Source organism: Harpia harpyja, chromosome 11, assembly GCF_026419915.1.
Source record: "Harpia harpyja isolate bHarHar1 chromosome 11, bHarHar1 primary haplotype, whole genome shotgun sequence".
Lineage (NCBI taxonomy): Eukaryota > Metazoa > Chordata > Aves > Accipitriformes > Accipitridae > Harpia > Harpia harpyja.
In genome coordinates, this window is record NC_068950.1 from 24,471,519 (window position 1) to 24,496,175 (window position 24,657).

At 34.8% G+C, this 24,657-nt stretch overlaps 1 protein-coding gene across 9 annotated transcripts in view; it reads right to left on the reverse strand.

Moving 5' to 3' along the window:
- Window positions 1-18,721, reverse strand: part of LOC128148206 (hornerin-like) — a 59,121-nt gene extending 40,400 nt beyond the window's left edge. For all 9 annotated transcript variants that reach the window (XM_052801752.1, XM_052801751.1, XM_052801756.1 and 6 more), the window contains exons 1-16: window positions 18,609-18,721; window positions 15,640-15,835; window positions 13,531-13,667; window positions 13,130-13,221; window positions 11,943-12,051; window positions 11,285-11,311; window positions 10,302-10,340; window positions 9,458-9,502; window positions 8,027-8,068; window positions 6,490-6,531; window positions 5,550-5,588; window positions 4,631-4,666; window positions 3,424-3,462; window positions 2,756-2,773; window positions 2,160-2,195; window positions 664-708 (exon numbers count right to left, since the gene is read on the reverse strand). In XM_052801752.1, coding sequence (XP_052657712.1) covers window positions 664-708; window positions 2,160-2,195; window positions 2,756-2,773; window positions 3,424-3,462; window positions 4,631-4,666; window positions 5,550-5,588; window positions 6,490-6,531; window positions 8,027-8,068; window positions 9,458-9,502; window positions 10,302-10,340; window positions 11,285-11,311; window positions 11,943-12,051; window positions 13,130-13,221; window positions 13,531-13,667; window positions 15,640-15,835; window positions 18,609-18,638 — 972 coding nt within the window. In that variant the 5' untranslated portion in view covers window positions 18,639-18,721. The remainder of the gene's footprint in view (window positions 1-663; window positions 709-2,159; window positions 2,196-2,755; window positions 2,774-3,423; window positions 3,463-4,630; window positions 4,667-5,549; window positions 5,589-6,489; window positions 6,532-8,026; window positions 8,069-9,457; window positions 9,503-10,301; window positions 10,341-11,284; window positions 11,312-11,942; window positions 12,052-13,129; window positions 13,222-13,530; window positions 13,668-15,639; window positions 15,836-18,608) is intronic.
- Between the last annotated feature and the right edge of the window lie 5,936 nt (window positions 18,722-24,657).

Genomic DNA, 24,657 nt, shown 5'->3' on the forward strand with positions numbered 1-24,657 from the left:
GTACAGAGAATATTGGCAGATATTTGCTCCCCCCCACACCCAACCCCCCAAAGAGGAGTAAGTCTGAAGAGCCTTTATACTTAAGTTCATACTACAAATATTTTTACGTGTAACTCTGCAACAATTTGTATTATCATTATGTTAGTATTTGCTAAATTCACACATTTCTTTTTCACAGAAGTAGCTTCATCTGCGTGGCTTTAAGGAAGGCTGAAAGATATTGCACATTGGTTCCCAGTTACGATTCTCCATCATTCTTGATATGGATAAGCAACTATCCTTCACAAGTTTTGGAAATTTGAGCTCTCATATACATGGGGTCTGAATCTACCAGTATGGGATTTATAGTGTGATACTGAGCCTAGAATCACTTCCCCTCAATGCCATGACTTTTATGCACCTTTTAGAGGACACATTGAGTGGAATACAGTCATTTCACTTCAACCAATCACACATGGAAATACTTTTATGAGCATTCCAAACAAAAATAGTTGAACACCAATATCAGAAGGCAATTTTATGAACAAAAATCAGAGAAATATAAATATCTGCACAGTCTGAAATAATTTAAAAAATGCAGGAAATCATGTATTTCCAAGTTGTGCTAGCCCTGTTTTAGTGAAATCTACAGGAATATTTCTAGTCTTTTTTAAGTTCACTTACCTGAACATAAGTACTGCTGCTGCTGCTTTGCTGTCTTTGTCCATTCTACATAGGAACAAAAAACCAGTTATTTATTTTTAAGAGGAATGGCTTATGTATTAAGGCATTTCAAGAAGCAACCCCATCCTTATAGACTAGACAGTTTGAAAGCCAGAAAGAGTTCCTTATGCCCTTTCTTACTTTATTTATGCGATCTCATGCGCTACAATTTTCAATACTTCAGTATATAAAGATCCTTCATAAATAAAGTGCTAAAAGTATTTATACATCTTGATGTCATTTCCTTAATGAAAATTCATCATATAATACATCATTGTGTCATACTGTGGTATTTCAAGTGAGTTTAAATAATTCTGCCCTTCAATGTGTCATACAAATTGCCATTAAACTCATATCCACTTATATTCATATTGTGACTGATTTTTTCATGAATAAGCACAATAAACTTTTGATAAAGGCTTTGTCAAAACAAAAATTGGAAAAGCCACAGTTACAATTTAACCAAAGGAAAAGTCACTGCAGAAAATCTTTCAATTCCCATGAAGTACGTGGATTATGAGAGCAATCAAATATTCTTCGGTTTTATTCATATATACACATTGAAAAATATTTAACCTGCGTAATCAAAACACTATACATTTAAATTCAGAAATAAAGTAATGAGGAAATCTTATCCCTTTCTCTACCAGTATTCATCACTAGTTGTGGAAGAATCTAATACTATACATTTTGAAAGCAATGATTTTCAAAAGCCAAATTTCGGCTGGGGTAGCCTGCTACTGATCTTTCATTGAAAGTGAGAATTTGTTGTCACAGTCCAAAGGACTATCATATGAAGGAAGGAAAGCCTAAACTGTGAATACTGGTAGGTAGGTTAAAATTGCAAAGGACCCAGAAAAAAATATGCCTGAGATATCCATAATACTTTACAAACATGCTTTTAATGAGATTGGATTGTAATCAACTTTCCAAGTGCCTGGTTATCAAGAAGCAATGTTATAAATACAACAGCAAACAAAAGTTCACCTAAGCACTAACTAGCAGGGTTTTAAAAAATGTAATGCTGAACTAGTTGTTTCCATTTAAAAAATAGACTGTTTAAATGAACATGGAAGTGTGCAGGTTATGATTTATGCCTATTTGATTTAATATCAAACAACATTCAAGCTTAAGTTCTAGAATTCCATCTGCCTTCCTGAGCAGATTGAGATGGTTAAATTTTGCAAATTTTGAGAGCACTATGGAATTAGCATACAGAGGTTTTCATATTTTATGTCTGTAGAAAACAGCTGCAATTGTCTTTAATCAGCAACCAAGTAGGATATCCACTTTTCTGTAACCACAGAAAAGCCCTACTCCACCACTGTAGTTTGTGGATATCTAAGATATCCATAAATTATCCATACTTATTTATTCCCAAAGAGATGAATCATTGTTTAGTTTACTGAGACAGGGCTTTGGTTAAAACTCAAGTATAATGGAGGAAGAACGTCTACCTGTATTATGATCCTAGTAGCAGAACTTCCCAAACTCTGAAAAAAAAACAAAACCAAAAAACAACAGTGAACATTTAATTTGACTTGTTTAAATGCAATGCGGTTAAACAGAATATACCAAGTTTTACTATTTTGCTTGGGAGACTAAAGGGAAAGGTCATATGTGTGATGTACTGACTATCAAATTGTTAATACTCAGCATTAAACTAGTTCATGTTCAGCTCTGAAAGTCTGGGAAGACAGCCTGACTCTACTAAGTAACTTTCTACACTTGCGTCTGCTTCTATTACAGATTATGTAGAGAGCAGCAGAGCACAGGCTATGCCCTTTTTGCACTACCAGTCAGCTTGGCTTTTCCAAGTGTGGTGAGTGAAGCTAAGACATCATCATCCCTCCAACCTTTCTCACTGTCACCTGCATTGGACATGTATCGCTATACATAAAAATTCAATTCCTGATCCAGTCATTTGTTTGCTGAATTTTGGGGTACGAGGGACGAATGTAAAATGGTAGCAGACACCATCCTGAGGCAACTGGTTTGATCCCATAACAACTATATTACTATTATAGAAATCATAAGAAAAAAGTATGCTTACCTGCGGGTAGGTGTGACGCTGCAAATGAAACAAAACAATCTTTAATTATTTTGCATGAAGTCTTGTCCAGAGTATTGCAGCAGAAAAAGTGTCCTATCTTTTGGGTGTGGTACACAACCAAATGTGAAAGAAAGATGTGGAAAGGATAGCATAGAACAAGTGCATCTTTATCTTCATTCAGGTTAGAACAATATGTTTGATTAGAAACTAGATATCAGAAAAACATATATATAAAAAGTTACATCATACAAAATCACTTTAACCATCTTAAGGCTAAACTTACTTCTGACTGACTGTATGAGTTCCAAGTAAGCAGAGTGGAAATTTAGTAGTTTAAAAATGAGAATGGAATTGAATTTCAAAAAGAAAATTGCAATAGAAACAGAAAATCAAAACTATTCAGGAACACAGAGACTGTATGCATTGAGACCTGGAATCTGCAGCTAATCCAATATCTCTGCAAGTACTAATAGCAGTCTTAGAACCACAAGATTTGTAGCTATCTAACTACTGGCTTCTTCCTGGAAGATAATTATGCACCTAGGGTAAACCCTGCATGCCAAAGAGTTGTCTCCATATGCCAGGAATCCTTCTGACAAATTAAGCATGTAGATATTTGAAAGCTTTTTGAATCAAAATTTTGAGCATTGTAGAGGAAAACTGCTTACCACAGGTGGAAAAGGGTTGCTGTTGGCAATGACCACTACCTATAGAGAAATCAGAGAAAGCTGATTACTCATCATAAAGTTTATTTAAATAGTTAAATATGTTAGGAAAATTAAGAATACTGAATTCTCTAAGTTTACTAACTCTGATAATAATTCTATGGATGATCACTTTTATAAAATACTATTTTTATAAAAAATTTTAATGCATATTACCAAGCAAAGAAGAATATATATGTATACATGGTTTACACAAGAGTATAAGGAGATAAAAGACTCACTCCCAGTCACACAATGACTCAGCTGTAGAGGCAGAAGTAGGATTTCATGTGTTGTACCATATTCACTGACCTATACTGTGTATCCTTTTTATTCTTCAACTTTCCACCCCATACTGGAAGATCAATTTCTTTTCTTTTTATTCAGTATTATGCCAAAAAAAGGCTTAATATTGAATTCATTAAAAAAAATTAAGCCAAATGCAATAGTAGTATCTTCTGTTTAGGTTTTAATACTTTCTGTTTAGAAGCTTTCCCTGCCCCCCCCCTTTTTTTTAAACTGAAAAGAGTTTGTATTATCCAGTGGTGTAAAAATGAAGAGGCAAGTTTGTGCTATCAGAAGTAAAGAATCTGAGTATAAAACAGGGAGAAGTATTACATTTTTTAAACTAAGTTATTAAAAAACCCCCAAACTATCAGTGTGTTTTGAATTCTTAAAACAATAGGAAATTAAAATGAAAAAAAGAAAAAATCTGCGAGGACACGAATAGGTACATTGTGTGTTTACTGAATAGTCCGTGTAAATATGAGTAACATTCAACAGTAATATGAATTCTATTGATTTCACTTGCTTTGAGTCACACTCATTCTGCAGCCCCATCTGAATTATAATTACATAATCTATGTCCTTAAAAGCCCTAATTACATTACAATCACTATCCTAACTTCTTTTAAAAAAACCCCCATAAACATGTATGAAATTTTATTTTGTATACAGTGAAGTCAACTATCAACAAAAGCCACCACAGCACAGCTAGTTAGTATAAGGCATCTAAGAACCAAACTGATTCAAATTATATGAATCAATCTGGGTTGAAACCCTGAAAAGTCTTAACTGGTAAAAGGAACTGTAGTACCACTGAAATAAAAGAAGTCATGCCAAGTTACAACTGTAAGAATTTTTTCCCATTGAGTTGAAAAGGAGTGCTTACCTTCTTACTGGCATCTGAACTGCTTGAAGGGACAGACTGTAAAGAATACAGAATCCATTTTTTGCTTAGGTAAATGTATGACAAATTTAACTACAGCACTATTTTCCACAAGAATGTTATAGCTAACATCATTTCCCTAAATTACAAAACAAAATAAGATTCTGAAGAAAAATTTCAAAGTACTGGCAATTAATAAATGAACAAGTGAAATGAATGAACTGGTTTCATTTTTTTCTACAAACCCCAATTATTTTGCTAGTTTTACACAGCACTGTATAATGTGCTGCATTATAAACTGCAAATGTTTCATCTAACATCAAATTGGAAGTTTGTTTATAATAAAAATAATCTATTGGTAGAAAAAAAATAATTAATCTCTTCTGCCTTCATCAAAAAAGAAACCAACCCAAACTCCAGAACCTATCCCCCCAAAACTAAAAAACCTACCATTGAAATATAAACTGGAATAAATGGGATACGCCATAAGAATAGAAATGTTTTAAATGAAGCATAAAATAATGTGCAGCGAAGTTTTCCATTTCATCAACCCATATGTACAATTGCATAGGCAAAAGCCAGAAAAAATACTTTCAATTCTTAGTAACTATCAAAGAAAGCACTGATTTTTGGAAAATCATAATAAAAGTAAGTGGTGTTCATTTACAGAATAAATATAATTGAGTTTCTGTACAAAACAGAAGTAAATAACTTCTAACAAAGTTGATATTACAACATACACTAAACACGTAACTAATCTGTTGAACTTATTTCCAGATATGATTATTACTTAACCATTTGAAGACAGTCCCCCTTTATGCCCTTCCATGAATTTTATTATTGTTTGGTAAAAGTTGGGCATAACTGCTTAGTTTCTGAATAGCTTAGGAAACTGAAAACATGTTGGAAAGCACATAGTTACCTGGCCATAGGCAAGACCCCTGCTGGATGAGGATGTACCCTGAAATAAAAATATAAATGAGGTATTTGCTTATATAATAATATGTTAATTTCATCTAGAAGTCATTGCTTTTTTCCTTAGAGGATGTACACTTCAAAACAAACTGATTTCATCTATACTTAAATATATCTAGGGCAATAGTGAAGTATACCAAACTTGCTTAAAGATAACTGAAGTAAAAATTTTCCAACATTCTACTATAGTCATAAGATTAATGTTGCTCTATCACAAATCAGTTTACACTTGCGTATTAAACAAAGATAAAATATATTTAATATTTAGGAATTAATCTAACTAATGATGTATTTCAAGTTAAGCATATGATTAAGCAGTTTCTTGGCCAGGGTTTCAGTTCCTAACAGGCATTGGAGAGTGTGTTGTCTTTCTGATAGATTTTTTTACTTGCTTTCATGATTTTAAAAAAGGAAAATATGTTAATTTTTAAAATAAATCTGTTTTCAGGTGAAAATGAAATAAATGAGATCTATGATAGAAATTTCTCTACTAATTAAAGAATTATTGGATTAATACACAAAGATTGTAAAAAAACCCCAAATACTGCACAATATGCAACATCCAAAGACAATTGCTCTAACAGATAAAAAGCATTACGCAGTAAGAATTCTGACATTTTAGTAGGCTAACAAATTAAGCATTTATAATAAGTGATGTGTAGCCCCTATAACATAAAAGATTACACTTCGAGGAAGTGACAGTGTAACACCTTTTAATTTTGGTTTTTAATCTCAGAATAATACAACAGACTACCACCATTTTCCTTAATATACTTAGGAAGAATAATATAGCCCTGCAGAAGAGAATGAAATGCAATTTGCAGTAAGGAGATGAGTCAAGAAGCACAGTAGTAGACAACCAGTAAATACATATATAACCAGCTTACATCATTACAGGCGTATTGACTATATGCACCAGCAGCACCTCCCTAAGAAAAAAATGAAACCAGTTATTTCTCTACTATAATTGCTTAAGAAGAAAAGGCACACTTCAGATACCCTCAATTCTGACCAATCCTTAAGTAGAATATGTAAAGAATAGGTGATAAGGAGAGTATTGTACTCTCCACTACTAATGTGTGAACACCCATATGTGAACATAAGAGCCAGGCACATTAGCCCTTTGTATATTAGTGATTATCTAGCGGTACTTGGGAAACATTTTAAAACAGACACCGCCAAGACATTATTTTAACAAATAAAGATTTAATATAATGCTTGTAATTCAAACATATTGTGTATGTAATATGTACATACACATATATGTAAAAATTAGGAAGTGGAAACTGGAAAGAAACAAAAATTAACACCTTCCTGATTTACAGTCAATCAAATATAAAATATAAATGTACAGCATAAATAGTAATAGTTCCTTTTTTAAAGTAAATCTCACTTATTATTAATATAATCAATAGTGTCCCCCAAAACTGTAATTTTGTTGCTCTTTGCAAAATCCAATACACATTGTGATGAATTTTACATTTTAGAAATACTGATGATAGGAATTTTTTACATTTTTGGAAACATTGTCCTTGTTGCTGCTGATTCATTCCCATTTTTCTACTTTGAAGTAGCAACTGATAGTGCTTAGCAATAGAACTACATGACTAGCTTAATTTTATTTACTTACTATATTATGAAAAACAAGAAAAAAACCCGTCATTGACATAGAAAAAGTAAACTTGACTGTTTCATTTACCTTTCAAGTTTTTTCTCATTTTTTATATTGAGTAAATGTTTGAACATAGTAACTTTGCATTAAAAAATAAAAATCTTATCTTGTAAATGCTGAAAGGAAACCAAAATAATTATATATATCTGACATAAATCTGCAAATATTTTAGTCCATACAGTTACTCACTATCTTGATAAAAATGCTTCAGTTAAGTTTTTGATCTATTCAGCACCACATTAGAGCACTTTTGCATCTTTCACCTGTTTCTGGATGACTGGCTTGACCTGTCTAGGATTCATAACTTCACAAGTGTCCCTGCTGCACGAAAGAATGAAAAACTGAGATAATCTTATTTATTGTAGGTATCTGTGTGATTACTTCTGAAAGGAGGAATGACTTTGAACATGCAGACCAATTCACACTGGCCTTGTCTTGGGTAGAAGGGGAGAATAGACAACCTGTATAATGAGTGTAATATAAGTGCAACAGATAACCCCTTCCACTCCTTTTTTCATTATTCTATAATCTGTATGATTCTACTTAACTTTTTAACATCTCTGCCAACTAATTAATATCATTGAATAAAATGTAATATTCATCTTCTAGCTCTCTCTTCATAATTTTCTATTTGTAACAGAAACTCCCACATGAACACTCACATAAATAATGCAATTGAGGGCTATAATTATAAATTACTATAAATATAGTTCTGTTGGGTACAAAAAAGTAAATGTAAGAAAAGTGCTTACAGGGCCACATCCACTCTTGCTTATTGTGTAGACTACTCCACTCTGAAATAAAACCAGAAGTCAATTATTCCATGTAAAAAAGAAAAAAAGAAGGTGGGGTAGGGGGGAGCAGAAAGGCCTGCTGTTTATGGCTTGAAAAGTTGTGCAACTGACAACGTGTATGTATGTGCAAATATGGGATAAGCAAGTACAGAGTTTACCAGTTCACTGGCAACTGGCTGTAACAATTCTAATTTAATATGAGATATTAGTCATCATTTGGGTTTCATATAACCTTGTCATTGGTCATGTAACCTTTCAAAATCCACAAGTGGTTTTACCAAATGGTCTATATTTTAGAAAAAAATAATAACTTCAGGTAGTTACATGACAAGATGAGAAACTCATCTCAGAGAAGAGTATGTATTATATGTGAAAGAAATACAATGAAGAAAATCAGTATTTAGTATCTACATTAAAAGAATTGGTATTTCTCAGAGTCTGGTAATTCCACCTACAAGTAGTGAAGATTGAACAAATGGACTATTACTAGATAATTTTATAATAAATATAATCACTAGTAAGTAGTAAGGAATATATCCTTGAGAATCTCAGTTCAAGAAACTGGAGACGTACCAGAAAGCATCTGACGGTTCAAGTGGAAATAGGCACATTATAGTAGTGGTGATAATTAACTAAAAATCAAGTATACATTTCTGTGATTAAAGAAATGAAAATGATCAGTGAGAATGCAGACATACATAGCCCAGAAGTTTAAAAAGGCTAACTAGACAGTGAAATCCCCAAATTTTCAACTGCAGATATAATCTGGTGTTAAAAGTGATACAGACATTATTATACTGGAGCTTCAATATACGCATGAATATCTGGTGAAGTTTGGAGAAATTTTGCAAATTTTTGTGGAGAAGACAGTGAAACACAAATATAATTAGTCCTTTTATTTTGATTATTAAAAAAAAAAGAAGAAAAATGCCTAACAAATCAATTGATAATAAGTACAGTTTCATTTTCATGATGCCAGATGTCTCTAGAACTATAAAATAAATGGTTTGTGACCGTGTTTGCATGCACATGTGCACACACAGGTAGGAATCCTCTAGGAAGATGGAAGGAATCTTTTTTTTTTTCCTCAAAAGGGTCAAGTTAATGCTTGATAAAAATTATTACTTTGTGAAATCAGAGGTGGTAAAGCATCTTGTTGGTAAGAATACTGACAGCAAGCTATTGAGTTTAATAGAGTGTAGGTAGTTAAACCTAGTCCAGGTACTGAACATAGAGTTTACTGGATGAATAACTGGCATTCTGTGTTAACTAGCAGAGATGATATTTCAGTAGAGTATTAAATCATCTCAATACTCTGTAGTTACAGAATTTTAGTTGTTCAAGGTTACTAAAGGAAAACGTACAAATGCTGGAAGTTAGGATTCTTACCTGACTGCCTGAATAGCTGTTCTGAGAGGAACTGGAAGGTCCAACCTTTAAAGAAACCAAAATGCTATTTATTATTTTACAGAAAATTGATTTTTATATAAATGATTTTCAGGAAAAAAAGATGTACTTGTTGGGAAAAGGAAGAACGAAGTAGTTTTCTGTGACTTCATTCTACCAACTGGTACTATTAAAATTATTTTAGAGATCTTTAAAGCCAAATAATCAAAACTATACCAAAACAGCTGGTATAAATTAACATAATTCTGCTGCTTGCACCCTTTTTTATCTGGCCTCAAACACTTGATGTCCATCATTGAGGTGGAGACCTACACTGTCAAGATCATCAAAAAGCAGATGAAAACTTTTTACTGATATGACTACGTAGACATGATGAAATGTAGGGCATATTTGCTGGGAGAAAGGAAAGAAGAAAAAGAGGCTTCTTTACTGAGCTGCAAGTGACAGTTTTCAGAAAAAAAAATTAAATAGTTAAATTTTATATCTAGATCATTATTTGCAAAGGGCAAGGTTTCAGAGCTGTTGAAATAAGTGATCTTGAAAAGCAAGCAAGCACTATGACTAAGAAGTGAAGACAGAAAAAAGAATACTTGTGTTAGAAAGTTACTCCAGATGAGCTAGAGATAACCTGCAGGAGGAAATGGTAACAAGGCTGACAAACCATTTAGAAAGTTTGGTATTTTAATCAACCAGGGCAAATTGCCAAAAAGAAAAATAAATTGAGCAACAAAATGGATAAAGATGTGACTAGAAGCAGCTTTTGACTAAGTCTTGAGACCTTGGGCAATTACCAGTATGTCAATGCCTTTGGAGAAAGAATACTTACCATGATGCATCGTCCTTGTGTTGTGTAAGTCCCTCCACGCTGCAAGAAATTACAGGTTCCAGTTACTGTTTATTGACTGGTGTATAAATACCAAATTATTTTAAACAGAAAATCAACTGAATTCCCATTCATGGTCAGAATGAAGTGTTTCATTGCTTACAATACCTTACATATTATAACAATCTAATCTGAGAACTGACATTAACTAATTAAAAATAAAAATACCTTCAAAACTGCTGTCCTGGTTTCAGCTGGGATAGAGTTAATTGCCTTCCTAGTAGCTGGTATAGTGTTATGTTTTGGTTCAGTATGAGAAGAATGTTGATAACACACTGATGTTTTCAATCATTGCTAAGTAATGTTTAGACTAAGTCAAGGCTTTTTCAGCTTCTCATGCCCAGCCAGCAAGAAGGCTGGAGGGGCACAAGAAGTTGGCACAGGACACAGCCAGGGCAGCTGACCCAAAGTGGCCAACAGGGTATTCCATACCATGTGACGTCACATCTAGTATATAAGCTGGGGGGAGGGCGCAGGGGGAATTGCCACTCAGGAACTAACTCGGTGTCGGTCAGTGAGTGGTGAGCAATTGCATTGTGCATCACTTGCATAATCCAATCCTTTTATTATTACTGTTGTCATTTTATTAGTGTTATCATTATCATTATTAGTTTCTTCTTTTCTGTTCTATTAAACTGTTCTTATCTCAACTCACGAGTTTTACTTTTTTTTCCTGATTCTCTCCCCCATCCCACTCGGTGGGGGGGAAGTGAGCGAGTGGCTGCATGGTGCTTAGTTACTGGCTGGGGTTAAACCATGACACTGCATGCAAAAATGTAAGCATAAATAAGATCTCTCTAGGAAAGTTATTTGAATGGTATGCTATAATCTTCATGCTACAACCATGAAACAACTGGACCACTGAGACAGGAATTCTAAAATTGAGGTAACTGAAAATTGGGAAATTGTAGAAGAATTGCTCTTACCTTGTTACATTCTACTTCTATCATGAGCTGTGAAAAAAAATGAGGAAACATTTATAAATTATTTACTGGGAAAAAAAAAGCAGCTTATTATAGGAAATGGGAAATACATTTGGTGAAGCGAGGGACAAAACCCAGGTGTTCACTCTTGGTTACATCACAAGATGACATAAATCAGTGTTGCTACAGTCAAAAACCAATATGAACAGACTTTCTTTACTTTAGCTGCCTATCATGTTTAAGATGTTTCATGTAAGCATAATTCTTGGCCATAAAATAAACAAACTAATTTCTAAGAGTATGCTACACAGCTATAGTTCCCAGGGACTGGGGCAGTAGATAAGAACAGCACAGTTCACCAGAAGTACAGTGGAGTTGTCCTTATGACCAATTTTCTTTTCTTTATCTTTATGCTATGGATTGTTTTGATAACTAGATTATTAGTTTCCTTAGTTCTGTGGGGGAAAAATAATATTTATTTTATTTTTTCATCAATTTAGTAAGAGGATTAGGTAGTTAAATTAAAAGTATTGGAAATATCCAATGATTTTGGCCATCTTAGTTAATGAATACGTGACAACAAATGTATGTCTTATATCAAGTCAAGGATATTTTAATTTACTGTATTAATTTCTAGTATGCAAATACACTCAAAACATACCTTCCTTTTACTTTTTCCTGTCCCATTAACTGACTCAGAATGTGTAGGTGTGAGAGTTTTGCTTTGAATTCCAACCCAAAATTTCTCTAGATCTTGAACAACAGTTGCACTGGAAAGAAAACAAAATAATAATTATTTTTCTATCAGAATATTTCAGTATAAAATACCAATAAACTCTCCTCCCCACCCCACCAAGAAAATCTACTGTATTTTGATTTTAAGGGTATACAGTACAAGTTTTAATAGAACATCATGATTTTCCAGAACACTTTTCCAGTTACTGTATTATCATCCAACATAATTTTGAAGATAAATAAAATAGAAGCTGAGAAGGAGCAGAAGAGGAATGGACACTATTTGAAGAAACAGTGGCTCCAGTGGGGAGTATCAGCTCAAAAGTCCATAAAAATTGTCACACCTCTTTCCCGCTCCAACAACCTATACCTATGACGGTGAACTGAGTTTCATGGCATTAACAAGTAGAAGTGCTTGTGTTTTTAAATTGTGTTCTTTTGCACCTTTTTATATTCCTCAAGATTTAATGAAGCAAGGCCAAGATGCCCCTGTCATAAATCAACACTTCAAACAATATCAAGCTATCAAATATTTAGATATTTTCCAATTACATCAAACACGCATGTTTTTTAGACCAGGTGATATTTTTACAAGCTTCAGATCTGCAAGAAAAGTCGCATTAAACATAGGATAAATTTGTCTTCTCCTGTTTTCAGCAGTTAGTTCATGGGTTGTAAGCGTATTTTTAAATTTAGCTTACAAGCATTTACATAAAACTACTATTCTTCTGCTATTCAAAATGAAAAAAGTTGTAATTGAATGGAGTTTGAACTTCACTTATTCAGGGAACTAGTTACATTCACATTGTTGCTCTTGTAATTGAAGAGGTCAAAATGTAAAAACTGGTTACTCAAAGATCCATTAATAACACTGTGCTTAATGGAATTATTTACATATATTAACATCTGTAGGACAGTGTTTACCTTTTATAATTATACCTTGAAATAGAAATCATGTTATTTAATGGACACAGGGGGAAGTTATGACAAACTATGAAAAAAAAATGATTGTGACAAGACAAGAATATCAGAAACAGCAACACAGATCCATGTCAAAATAATCCATAGAAATAAAATTCCAAGGGAAAAAAAAAAAGAAAAACAATTATTTACATAAATTGAAGATCTTTAACATCAAGTGGAGCAATCCATGTTGTTGTCACTTTCTGCTTCACATCTGAATTTGCATTACTTACTGCTGAATTCTGCAATTAAAAAGAAATACATATAATCATATAAGATGTAAAAGTGACTTTTATCTATGTTATTAGGGAAACTGTCTCTACTACAACAGGTAACACTGATGTCCTCCTAAGAAGTGCCAGGTAGCTTCTACATTAGATTCATATCACATATAGAAGATACATGTATTTCTTGAGAAAATCAAAATTTTTAAAATCTACTGATGAAATAACTTTGCTGTATAAAAAATGCTCACTAGTTTTATCAGTTCTGATTAAAGTATTTAAAAGGAAACCAAGCTTAAGTAACTATTCCAAAGACTGAACACATACCATCACATTATGACATTCCAAGCCTTTAGTGTTTGGATCTGTAATTTTAAAAGTACCAACAGGAACATCTCCTCCTATTTCTCGAGCTTGTAGATTAAATCCTTTAAAACCAACATCTTTAAGTGCTTCTAGAGTCACTGTGAAAACAGACATTTTGAGAAATTGAAGTTTCATACACAACTAAAACCTCTTAAATGTTTAACAACTCCCTCAATTCAAAGCACAAGACTGCATGTACAGAAATTACTTAAAACCTTTTACAATTTTTAAAAATGTTGGAATTTATTAGTTTTTATTCATTATCAAGAGAATGACAATAAAGGCAAAAGAAGAAATTTGGAGAGGCATTTCTGTGTAAAGTAACATGAAATATATTATTTACTGACAATTTTAAAAGTAATTCTGCTCTACCAAATGACTACAACTTTCTTATTAATCTCCTTTGCTCCCCATGCATACTCAGAATATTGGCCAATGGCCCTGCTGACCAAAAGGTTATTTATTTTCTGTCTAATTAGGCCTACAAAGTCAAAATAGCTACGGAAGAAAGAGAACTGCATTTCTTTCTATCTCTGTTCTGAAAGAAAATACCAACTTTTGCCTAAGGCTGAATTGCAGAACCAATTTTTTTTTAATGTGTTACAACTGGAAAAAGAGAAACTAGACAGCTTGGCTCTCATGTTCTATATTAAATATGAAAAATTGTGAACTAATTAATTTTACTTAAATTTTGTTACTGAAGGAGCTCAGAAAAATATGGAAGAGAGCAGTTTCATGTTTTGTGTATATCCAAATGGAAATTAAATTTCAAGAGGCATAATCAAATTTGTTATGATCTATTATAAACTTGCTCTGCTAATGCCAATATTAGGCACTTTCACAAATAAAATCAGAATAATGGTTTATGCCCAAAGGTGTGTGTAGTCATTAAAAATAAGGACAGATAAACTGGAAGGGCAATCTAATGCAACTCCCTGAGACCAGGTACTGGATGCTTACAATTTGAAGGAATAGAAACATAGTGCTAAAGCAAGAAAAGCATGGTTAAGAAAAAAAGGGGAAGAAAAAAAAAAGGCAAGGTTAGTAGAGTCTGGGTTCAATATTTTTGTCATGGTAAATCCCATAGAACCTCACCGAACAGTCTGCATATTCTTAAATCTATCCATCGTTTTGCTGGCAACACTGTTTTAAAAACAGCTACAAGTAATCAAACATCCCTCCCATCCTTGAAGGAGCTATTCACTCATGTTTTTCCAAGAATGGGAGCTATAATAGGACTCTAATACTTCCCCATTCTTCTCCCTACATATCACTTTCCATGGAAGTACATCCATGTTACTAGGTTCAGGTAAAACAGAATCCCAGCTAGACAGTAGCTGCTTAGTGAATAATGCTCTTTTTCAGCTACTGAGATACAACAACAGACATGTGACGGGTTACAACTCACTTCCACTTCCATGCTTCTTCTAGCAAATGGCCAGAAAAAGAAACATTCACAAGCCACTTAAAGTGTGACAGCACCATGAGATGGCATCATAGTGTGGAGAAACAAGGTTGTTAAGGTGTTCCATCCAGAGAGCAGTTTGGGATTAAGAAAATAAAAAGGTGGTTTAAACCACAATAGCTCCACCTCCTGCAATTTGATAAAATCTGGGATGCAGCTCTTAGAAGGATGACTCAAAATGTCTCACTCTTGAGTTGTCTTATACTGCATCCTGAATTTTTATTTTCCTGTAAGATGACAGGATGTGAACACGTAATGAATAGGATCCCTTTGTATTGCAGAGGTCTGGTACAACAGCAAATACTCAAACACAAAGTTAAAGAGCAACTAATTATTAGTCCAGTTTGGCCAGCTGTCCCATTTCATTTTAGTTTTGTCTCAAAAATTATAGCATAAATTATATTTATTAGATAGGGAAAAGAAAAAATAATATGTTTTCAGTTATACATATAAATAAAACATTTCAAAAAAAGATTAATATCTCAGGTATAGATGAACGAGATTGAAATTTAAAAAATAAATTTAAATAGACTGAGAGGTAAATGGTAAAGACTGGTAATTCTGGGAGACACAGAGAAAGATTTTATGTCATTCAGGTTATTTACCTTGGATTTCATTTCCTGGCTCAAAGTTATCAAAAGATACAGCAATAATATATGGAGGTGCAGATGTCTGTGGTTCAGCTTCATAGTTTGGTAACAGGGAATCACAATCAATTGAGGTATTTTTCTGTGGAAAACCAAGGATTCCAGGCAAAAATATCCCACAGAACAAAAAAACAAAGCAGGAGAGTCTCCTCATCTGTGGAACAAAAAGACAATATAGTTTATAGTAACTTCTTTTTAGTAGTTGGCATGTTTGACAACTATCTGCTTTTCTCCAGGGTAGCAAACAGAACAAGCCTAGAAAGCTGGATTTTCATTGCATTCATATATTTTGAAGAAAATAAATTAAAATAAAATACCTACATACACTGGCAGAACAGTGCAATAAATGACACAAATATTTCCATTTTAAAATATTGAATTGTTAATGGAAGTTTAAATTCTCTGGTTACATGACACCAATCCATTAACAGCCATGTCTGCTGCATTATGGCTTTGGACTAGAAAAGCCTTTAAACAAACTTCCTCATTGTTGAGCCAGCAGATTTAGCTCAGCTCCTTCGTTATTCGAGAACTAAGACACAATCCTTGGTCTTTCAAACTATTTTTTGTAGATATAATATGAATAGCATGCTCTCTTTTGACTGCTTTGCCTAATCCCACTTCCAAGAGACAGCCAAGAAATCTATTGTTAAATGCCCTAGAGAACTCTTAGAAGTTTTTAAAAATGTTTGTTTCCTGAAGCACTTAACAACAGACTTTTGCAAAGTCCTTTGGAACTTCTAAACAATTTAAAAATACCTAATTGTTAGTGCATGCTTCCCACAGGATAGGACTAAATTATACCCGGTACAGAAATTCACAGAAATAACTAAGAGGCAGGACTGAAGTCCAGTCTTCAAGGACTGCCAGTGGAAAGAAAATGTATTTTCTTTATAATTCACTTGTAGTAACTGACAGTGATAGTAAACTGTTTACAAGAAAGAAAGGAAACATTCCCTAGCAGTATTCTCAGGTGTTTAATACCAGATTTTATGGCCCATGTTCAAAGTGTAAACATTCAACCATGGCACCACATAATTTGTAAGGTCATTACATCTTATGAATATCTCACTGTCCAGTTACAAAAACGCTGATACAACTGTTAAATCACAAGAATTATTTAATAATGCTGTTCTTCATGCTGTCTGCTACAGGATTGCCTTGTGTGATACAACAGGCTGTAGCAGAAAGAATGGAGATACTTACTTGAGATTTTTTTAAAGCATTTCAAACACAATGTAAGAGATATGTTCAATTTGTATCATCTACCTGTGTATCTTAATTTGTGCATGAATGCGTTAAGACAATTCGGTTTTGTATGTGCTAATGAAATAAGTAACAGAAGCATCTGGAAGCAGCGGGGGCAGAACTTCAGAACACAATTCCAAACACCCATGCACTTAACTCTGAACTTAAACAACTTTTTAAAAAGCCACTGAGTCAACAGATAATAAAACAGGTGACTGTGGAGTGTTGAAAGATTTCCTATAGGAAGATGATGAAGGTTTGCATGGTGTCACAACCAGCAAGTGCAGCAATGAGGAAAGCTATGCATGCAAGTTACGATGTCTTTAAAGCAGATGAAGGCTATCCTTCCCAAGTGTCTCACAAAAATGTCACTTAAATGGGATCCTGGTAAGCATTATGTTTTGGTATCAGTAAGCTGGGTGCGGTTATCCAATCTCTTGTGACAATTTTGACATGGCCCACCTCTAATTAAATTTTAAATACAGCATGTAGGTGCTATTATATTAACAGATGTGGTAAACAATGATTTAATATGAACCAGTCTATGTGTTGTTGAAATCTTTGTCTGACTCATGGAGAGATGGAAAAAATTCTGTTTCTAATTAGATGTTCTATTTCAAAGCACAGAGTCCTTAGCACTAGTTCAGCTGGAATTGGAAAATTGTCTGGAGCTGCACTCTGCCATGAAAGAAAACCAGTCTGAAACTTCCTTTCCTCTTTTTCTAGCTAGAAGAGAGCCAGAAACACAAGCAGAACAAGTTGAAACATGGCTGAGGCCTTCTCTTTGCATCAGCTCTCTGATTTAACAGTTCAAGAGCTATCCTAAGAGTCTCATCACGCCATCCTTTGGAACTAAGTTTTAGATGAGGAAGAGAGAGATATTAGCATCTTACAAAATTCCAAGTCCAGACTTGAGGCAGAAGCAGAAAATAATCTCCATGGACCCCAAGTTCCAATACATATTCAATGCAATCATGTTGTCTTGCATCACAAATTTACCTTTTCTCCATGAAAAATGTAAAGAAACTAAAAGTAAATATTTACAAAATAGAAGCATAGGGAAATCTGGCAAATAAATATTATTTGCAAGCATCTAACTGGATATAATTATGAAAATTTAACTGTATCTTCAGTTCCTTCATCTGATGGAAAAATTCTAATTCTTTTTTATCACAAATATATTCCCTTCTTCCTATGAGCCTATATGGCCCTCATCTTTGCAGTACCTGAGCTGCTACCTTAAGAATCCTCTTCCACATTTAGTCTAATATGACATCAAGCCAACAATTAAATCCCTGGATGCTAGTTAGTTAGCTACTGCTTTCAAAGCCTAGTGCACTCAGGAAGAGACACGTTGGTGGTTTGCTTCTCTGGAGCCTTGGGCAAACTTCTGAATAGAGACAAAAGTTGTTTTAAAAACCTTTAAATATAGAGCATTTAATTAATATGATAAATACTTTTCTGTAATTTGAAAAACACGGTCCTGGCAAGTCCATCCTGCCAACAGTTTAAGACTCAGTCCTGTATACCCCTTTCTAATCCCATTCTTTATGAGTATTTTTCTCCTTTCTTTTTTCCTCCTGGTCACTCTTGATGATCCACAGACTTACTCTTTAGCCTTTGAGAATAAACATTACCAGTTAGTGTGCACCCTGTCCACCACATCCCCAACAACACACCTTAATGACCAAGCGCTGATGCGTGGGCATCCTCTGGTCCCTCTATGGTCAGTGTGGAAGAGCTGCAGCCAGGCAGCGCAGATGCCCCAGCAAGATGAGAGAGAGGAGGTGGAAGGCTTGGCCAATCCGCAGCGAGGCGGGGAGCCCGCGCAGCCAATCGGGGCCAACCGTGCTTCTGTCGTGGAAATTAGGACACCGCAGGTGGGACTCTCCTGCCCAGATGGAGCAATGACACCACACACTCCTCACAGGTGAATCATGCCCCCTCTGACCTTTAACTAGGTATCTGGGATAGGTAAGGCTTCTGAAGATTGATAGCCTAAACTAGTATGTTGACTAAAATCTACAGAATTATGCTATAGAAAAGACTTACTAATATTTCATGACCAGTTTTGGTAAAATATTCTACACAAGTCTGTTTAATTTGACCTCAGAGTATTCTGCTGCTAGTTTTTTGCTTTTTTATTCCTTTCTTACAGTTGAAGAAGACATGGGAAATTCCAGCCATCATAATACTGCCAAGTATTTTCTCAGAGCAAAGAGTTAATGAGGCTGTTTTATCTCATGTACCTTGTGGGAAGGGTCTAAAGTTATTGCATCTGACCTGCATTAAAAATCAAACATCTTTGTTTCTCTTCAGAAGCATTTTCACAAGGTTTCTGCTGAAGATTGGGAGAAGTCCAAAAGCTGGATGACATATAGAATAGAATTAGAATAGAATAGAATATTTTCAGTTGGAAGGGACCTACATTCATCTATCTAGTCCAACTGCCTGACCAATTCAGGGCTGACCAGAGGTTAAAGCATGTTATTAAGGGCATTGTCCAGACGCCTCTTAAACACTGACAGGCTGGGGGCATTGACTACCTCTCTAGGAAGCCTGTTCCAGTGTTTGACCACCCTCTTGGTAAAGAAGTGTTTCCTAATGTCCAGTCTAAACCTCCCCTAGTGCAGCTTTGAACCGTTCCCACATGTCCTATCGCTGGATACCAGGGAGAAGAGATCAGCACCACCCTCTCTGCTTCCCCTCCTCAGGAAGCTGTAGAGAGCAACAAGGTCACCCCTCGGTCTCCTTTTCTCCAAACCAGACAAACCCAAATTCCTTAGCTGCTCTTCATAGAACATTTCTTCCAGCCCTTTCACCAGCTTCATTGCCCTCCTCTGGATGCATTCGAGGACCTTAACAATATGACAGACATTTCTATTTAACCAGGGAATACCAGGAAATCTGTGAACCAAAGACTGTTCACGAGAAACTTCTTCAACTTCTTGATGTTTGTGCATTTAAAATGTATTTAAAATTCAAAATGGTGATAGCATTTTAAGAACATTATCTATCTTTAAGATTTAGCATATTTAACTAACTGTATTCTCTTTCAGTTAATCAACTTTAATTAATGAGTAGCATTTTATTTACATTACTCCATTATGGAAGACATCACCTCCTATCTGCTACTATCCAGTGGGGAAGAGATCATAATCTTCCTTCTCTTACTGTACCACCAAACTTAGCATTGATACCAATGTTATAAATAGCAATGAAAATGCATGCACCCTACACACCACAAATGCAATAGCATACTGGTAACACCATCAAATAAATGACACAGTAAAGGAATGTCAACTGATTGCCCTAGAAACACATAAACAAAGAGATGGGATCTTACAAATGCATATATGCAAGACCTCCTTCACTACCAGCTAGGAGATACTGAGAGGTAACCAGAGGGATCAGAACTATTACTCCAGGCTACTCTGAGCAGCAATGAGTACTCCTTGAATATTTGGTTTGACAGGCAGATATATAAATGTCAGGCAATGAACTGCTGTAATCTCAGTAATATTATGGTTATAAAGAAGCATAGATAAGACAAGCGATATGCTTATGTTGCCTGTAACACTGAGAAAATACTATATTGAATAAGCTGGTAAGACTCAGACCATTAGTTTACAATGCCAGAGATGTACAGCTGCTGTCCCAGCTCTTACACAACATATTGCTTGCCGTTTATTTCAAAGGAACAGTATTTCCACTGAATCAAACATAGGACACTGATTCAGTATTAATTTACCTGTACTCCAGAATTTCCAGTCAAAAAAAAAAGTCTTTTTCATGTCTCCACGCTTGAAAGGACAATTTTGAGATCATAAATTAAATACCGACTGAACTAGTGGTGAATTCCTGACTCTGGTGAAACCATGATTACGAAGTTTGCTATGTACTGAAGCTACTGTGCAAGTGCAGATCAACCCTACGCTGTATACACGTGGACTTCCCTGGTGCTTGGAATGCCTTCAACACATATTCCTGTATGAATCTTAGACACTTTTTTTTTTTTTTTTAAAGATCTCTGATTGTATGGTAGACCATATAGAGTTAGCTGGTCTTTCTTTAAAATAATCACATTAGACTTGTGCCACCAAGAGTGAATCAATTCATTTTAGGAACAAGCCAGGGAACATGGGAGAGAGTCCAGAGTCCAGAACACTGAAAGGAAGGGGATCCCTACTGGGCAGTGGGTGAAAATTTTAAAGGGCACATGGTGGTCAAAGGGGAAGCTGGCTACTCACCTAAGCAAAAGAGTGTCTTCTTAAATAAAGGGCTGCAAACCCTGGCAGAGTTTTCTAGAAATATTTTGTTTCTACTAAAAGCTATTTAAACCAAATCAGACCATGCAGCCTGTTTCCTTTTTCCTCACTGACATTAGGACCTCCAGATGCCTTCATGACCCTCCACAGCCTTCAGCTTGCTCTCAGCAACTTCTGAGCCAAAGATTATTTTTGGTCTGGTAACTTACATTGCAACTGGAAATGCTAGAAAGTATAACAAAGCCTCAGCTAATGTCAACATATATACATAAATAACAAGGTAAAATATGTGAGGGTTATTTTCATCAGGGTCTGGTATACTCATCAAACTGCTTTGATGTTTCGAGTATGTAGTATTGATATACCATTGAGTCTTGGACTTTGCAGAAGAATTGACAAACTATTCGCTTGGATACCTCAGATGTGCTGGGAGACAACGAATGATAAAACAGTAACCACTCCAAAATTCATTCAGAGAAAACGTGGATAAGAAGTGGTCTTACGGATATGAAGAGGTGAGATTACAACCATATTCATCTTTTATTGAGTACTCCAAACTCACTTTATGAAACAATAAAAGTGAGTGGGAAGGGAGAGAGAGAAACTTTATTGCTTCCAAACACTATTTTCCATAATTCTGACAAAGAAAACAATTATTACTGAACATCCTTGCCTCCTCTCAAGTGCCAGCTGCCTTCTCAAGCTCTCCCAGTCCTTTGGGTTTTTTTGTTTCCTCCTTGCTCAAAGAGAGAAGGCCAAGAAATATTCCTATAAATGTTAAAAATAAAATTTGCTTTCCTGACACCTACTTTGACAATCACAAGAAATTTCTGTAACATCCTACATTTCATCTCCAAATGAAAGTGGTTTGCTCAGTGTACAGTATTAGTGCTGTTAAGAGGATGTTATCATTGCTGCAATCCTCCAGCATACTTTCTGTAACTTGAAAGTACTCAGCTGAAGTTATTTTGAAACACATTCTAGTCTAAATTTAGTGGTGAGGATTCTTAATAGGCTATATGAATTGTATCATAACAATTATATGAAGAGATATATTTATTTATTTTTCCTTCAAAACCAGTATTTCTTCTGCCTTATACTAGTGTATCAATATTTATATCCTATTTCCAAGGCCTTCAAGTATTGCCACATTTTTTATATGTAAGGGAACATTATACTTTCTATGTTCAATTACATTCCCTTCTTAAAAATACACCAACATATAATACAGTGGAATTACTTACTGCTCAAAATAGCTCTAGCTATAACTAAGTATAGTGTTGTTCTTCAGAAAAAGAATATTACATTAAAATAGTACCTTGTAAGAGCCAACTAAAATTTACATAGTATATTTTGCACTCTTAAGGAAATATATTAAATGTATTCTTGATAAATGTGTAACTATCTGCTAATTCAGCAAACAAGTAATTTATACATTTTTCTAGAAAAAAAAGAAGATAAGAAAATTATTCTTTCTCACATATTAGAAATTTTCAACTCCTTGCTGCATTTAATTTCTTGGTTTTGCTCATGTTAGCGCTTTTCTTGTCTGATTTAAACCCTGCCAACATTAGTGTAAATCTGGTACTCTATAAATAACAATAATGGTCCACACCCTGAAAGTCCTAGTTAGATGATGTCACTGGGAGCCTTACATAGAATTAGTGAGCAAAAAAAAAAGGTTTGACTTGACTACAAAAGAGTAGAAAGGGAGTGATCAAACAGGTTACTTCTAATGAAGTTTTTTGCCACATTAGAGATGAGGGCAAAAAAGACTGCGCATAGCTTATCGATGCCATACACTTACATGCTGCTCAGGAGAAACACCTCACATGAACGGCACATACAACAGCAATGACATGTGAACATTGCGTCATCTTATCTTGTGCATTGTGCAAGCTAACAAATAGTATTGTCCCTATGTGCTTTTAAGGTGAGTGCTTGGGTGTGGCTGCAAACATACACAATACTTCATATGAGCCACAGTGACTACTATTTGTTAGTGATTTACCAGACTCTAAATTCAGTTTTAAGTAAATGTAAACATCTGTTCATGGAATGGAAGACATTATAGAAGAGGGATCCCACTACCGAGATATGCAGTCCAAAAGAAAACTGCAGTCTTAATATTAACAATCAAAATTCATTGTTTTCACAGTCACACAGAAGCTAAATGGTCTCTCTAACACATACCACCTACTGGTACTACTGAAAAATTATTTGTATGTAATTTGTATCTATGGATCCAAAATACTTCAAGCACAGTTGAAATATGCTTACAGGCTATTTGTAAGTCCCTGTGGCCTAGAGGATTCACCTGTATGGTGGAGTTCATGCAATGCATATATATGCATGTGTGGTCCACTCATGAGTGAGCAGCTAGGGTTCAGTAACATAAGTTTAACTTTAGAGCTTCTACCAATCCAACAGTACTGGGTCAAAAATACCATAACTACATGATACAAACCACTGACTGGTATAAACTCACTTTGCTGCTGCACTCTCATTCATTCAAAAATTTTGACTGCTTAGGCTAATTGAGTTTTGGGTAATTTGAGAGAAAAGTTGTTGCGTGTTCATAACTGTTACCCATGAAATCTGCACTACTATGTGATCAGACAATGCACAGGTCTGGTATTAAGAAGCATAGAGCTGCAGCTTATAAGAGTTTCTTTCAATCTCCTAGGCCAAGAGGGAGGTGCTCACACTAGTGGACATTCCTTTGGACTTTAAAATCGACTTAAACACTTGGGTTCCACTTCTTTGAAACTATAACTAAAGGAAGTTCATTACTTATCTTTATGTCAATCTATACAGGATGTTCCTAGGTAAGATAATGTGGTTGAGCTTTGGGGGGGTCTCAGATTCATCATTTATAGAAGCTAAAAAGCAGCCATCATAGAAAGAGGCATACTTTTTTAATAGGCAGAGAGGTTGTCTAATTTTGCCTAACAATGTGCACAACGACTTGAATACAAGAGCATAAAGGAAGCAGAGGAAAAAGGGAAGGTGTGATGGGGTCATGTAATTTCTGACAGTATCAGATTCCCAAGCAACAGCCAATTAAGAGTACATTTTCCAGGACATGATCAACAAGGTATTTGATATTGTACAGGTTTTCAGCAGTAAATAACACTTCCGCTGCATCTTTTCTATTTGTCTCTGAACACACCTTGCAAACAGTAATGACATAATCGCCACAGCTCCTTGTGGGGCAGGGAAGTATTATTATTTGTACTTAATTCTACAGATGAGGAAACCAAGTCATAGAGGGATTAAGTGACTTGGCCAAGGTCATATAGAAAGTCTGCTGCCACTCATGGTATGTGTCAGTCCTTGTCAGCACTCAGTGACACTCCCTGAAAAGTTCACTCAATCCCTTTCTCTGCATAGGCCAGCTTCTTTAAGATTTCATAAGTATCATCTTCCACCCTAACCTTGACTGAAAGAAGAAACTTAA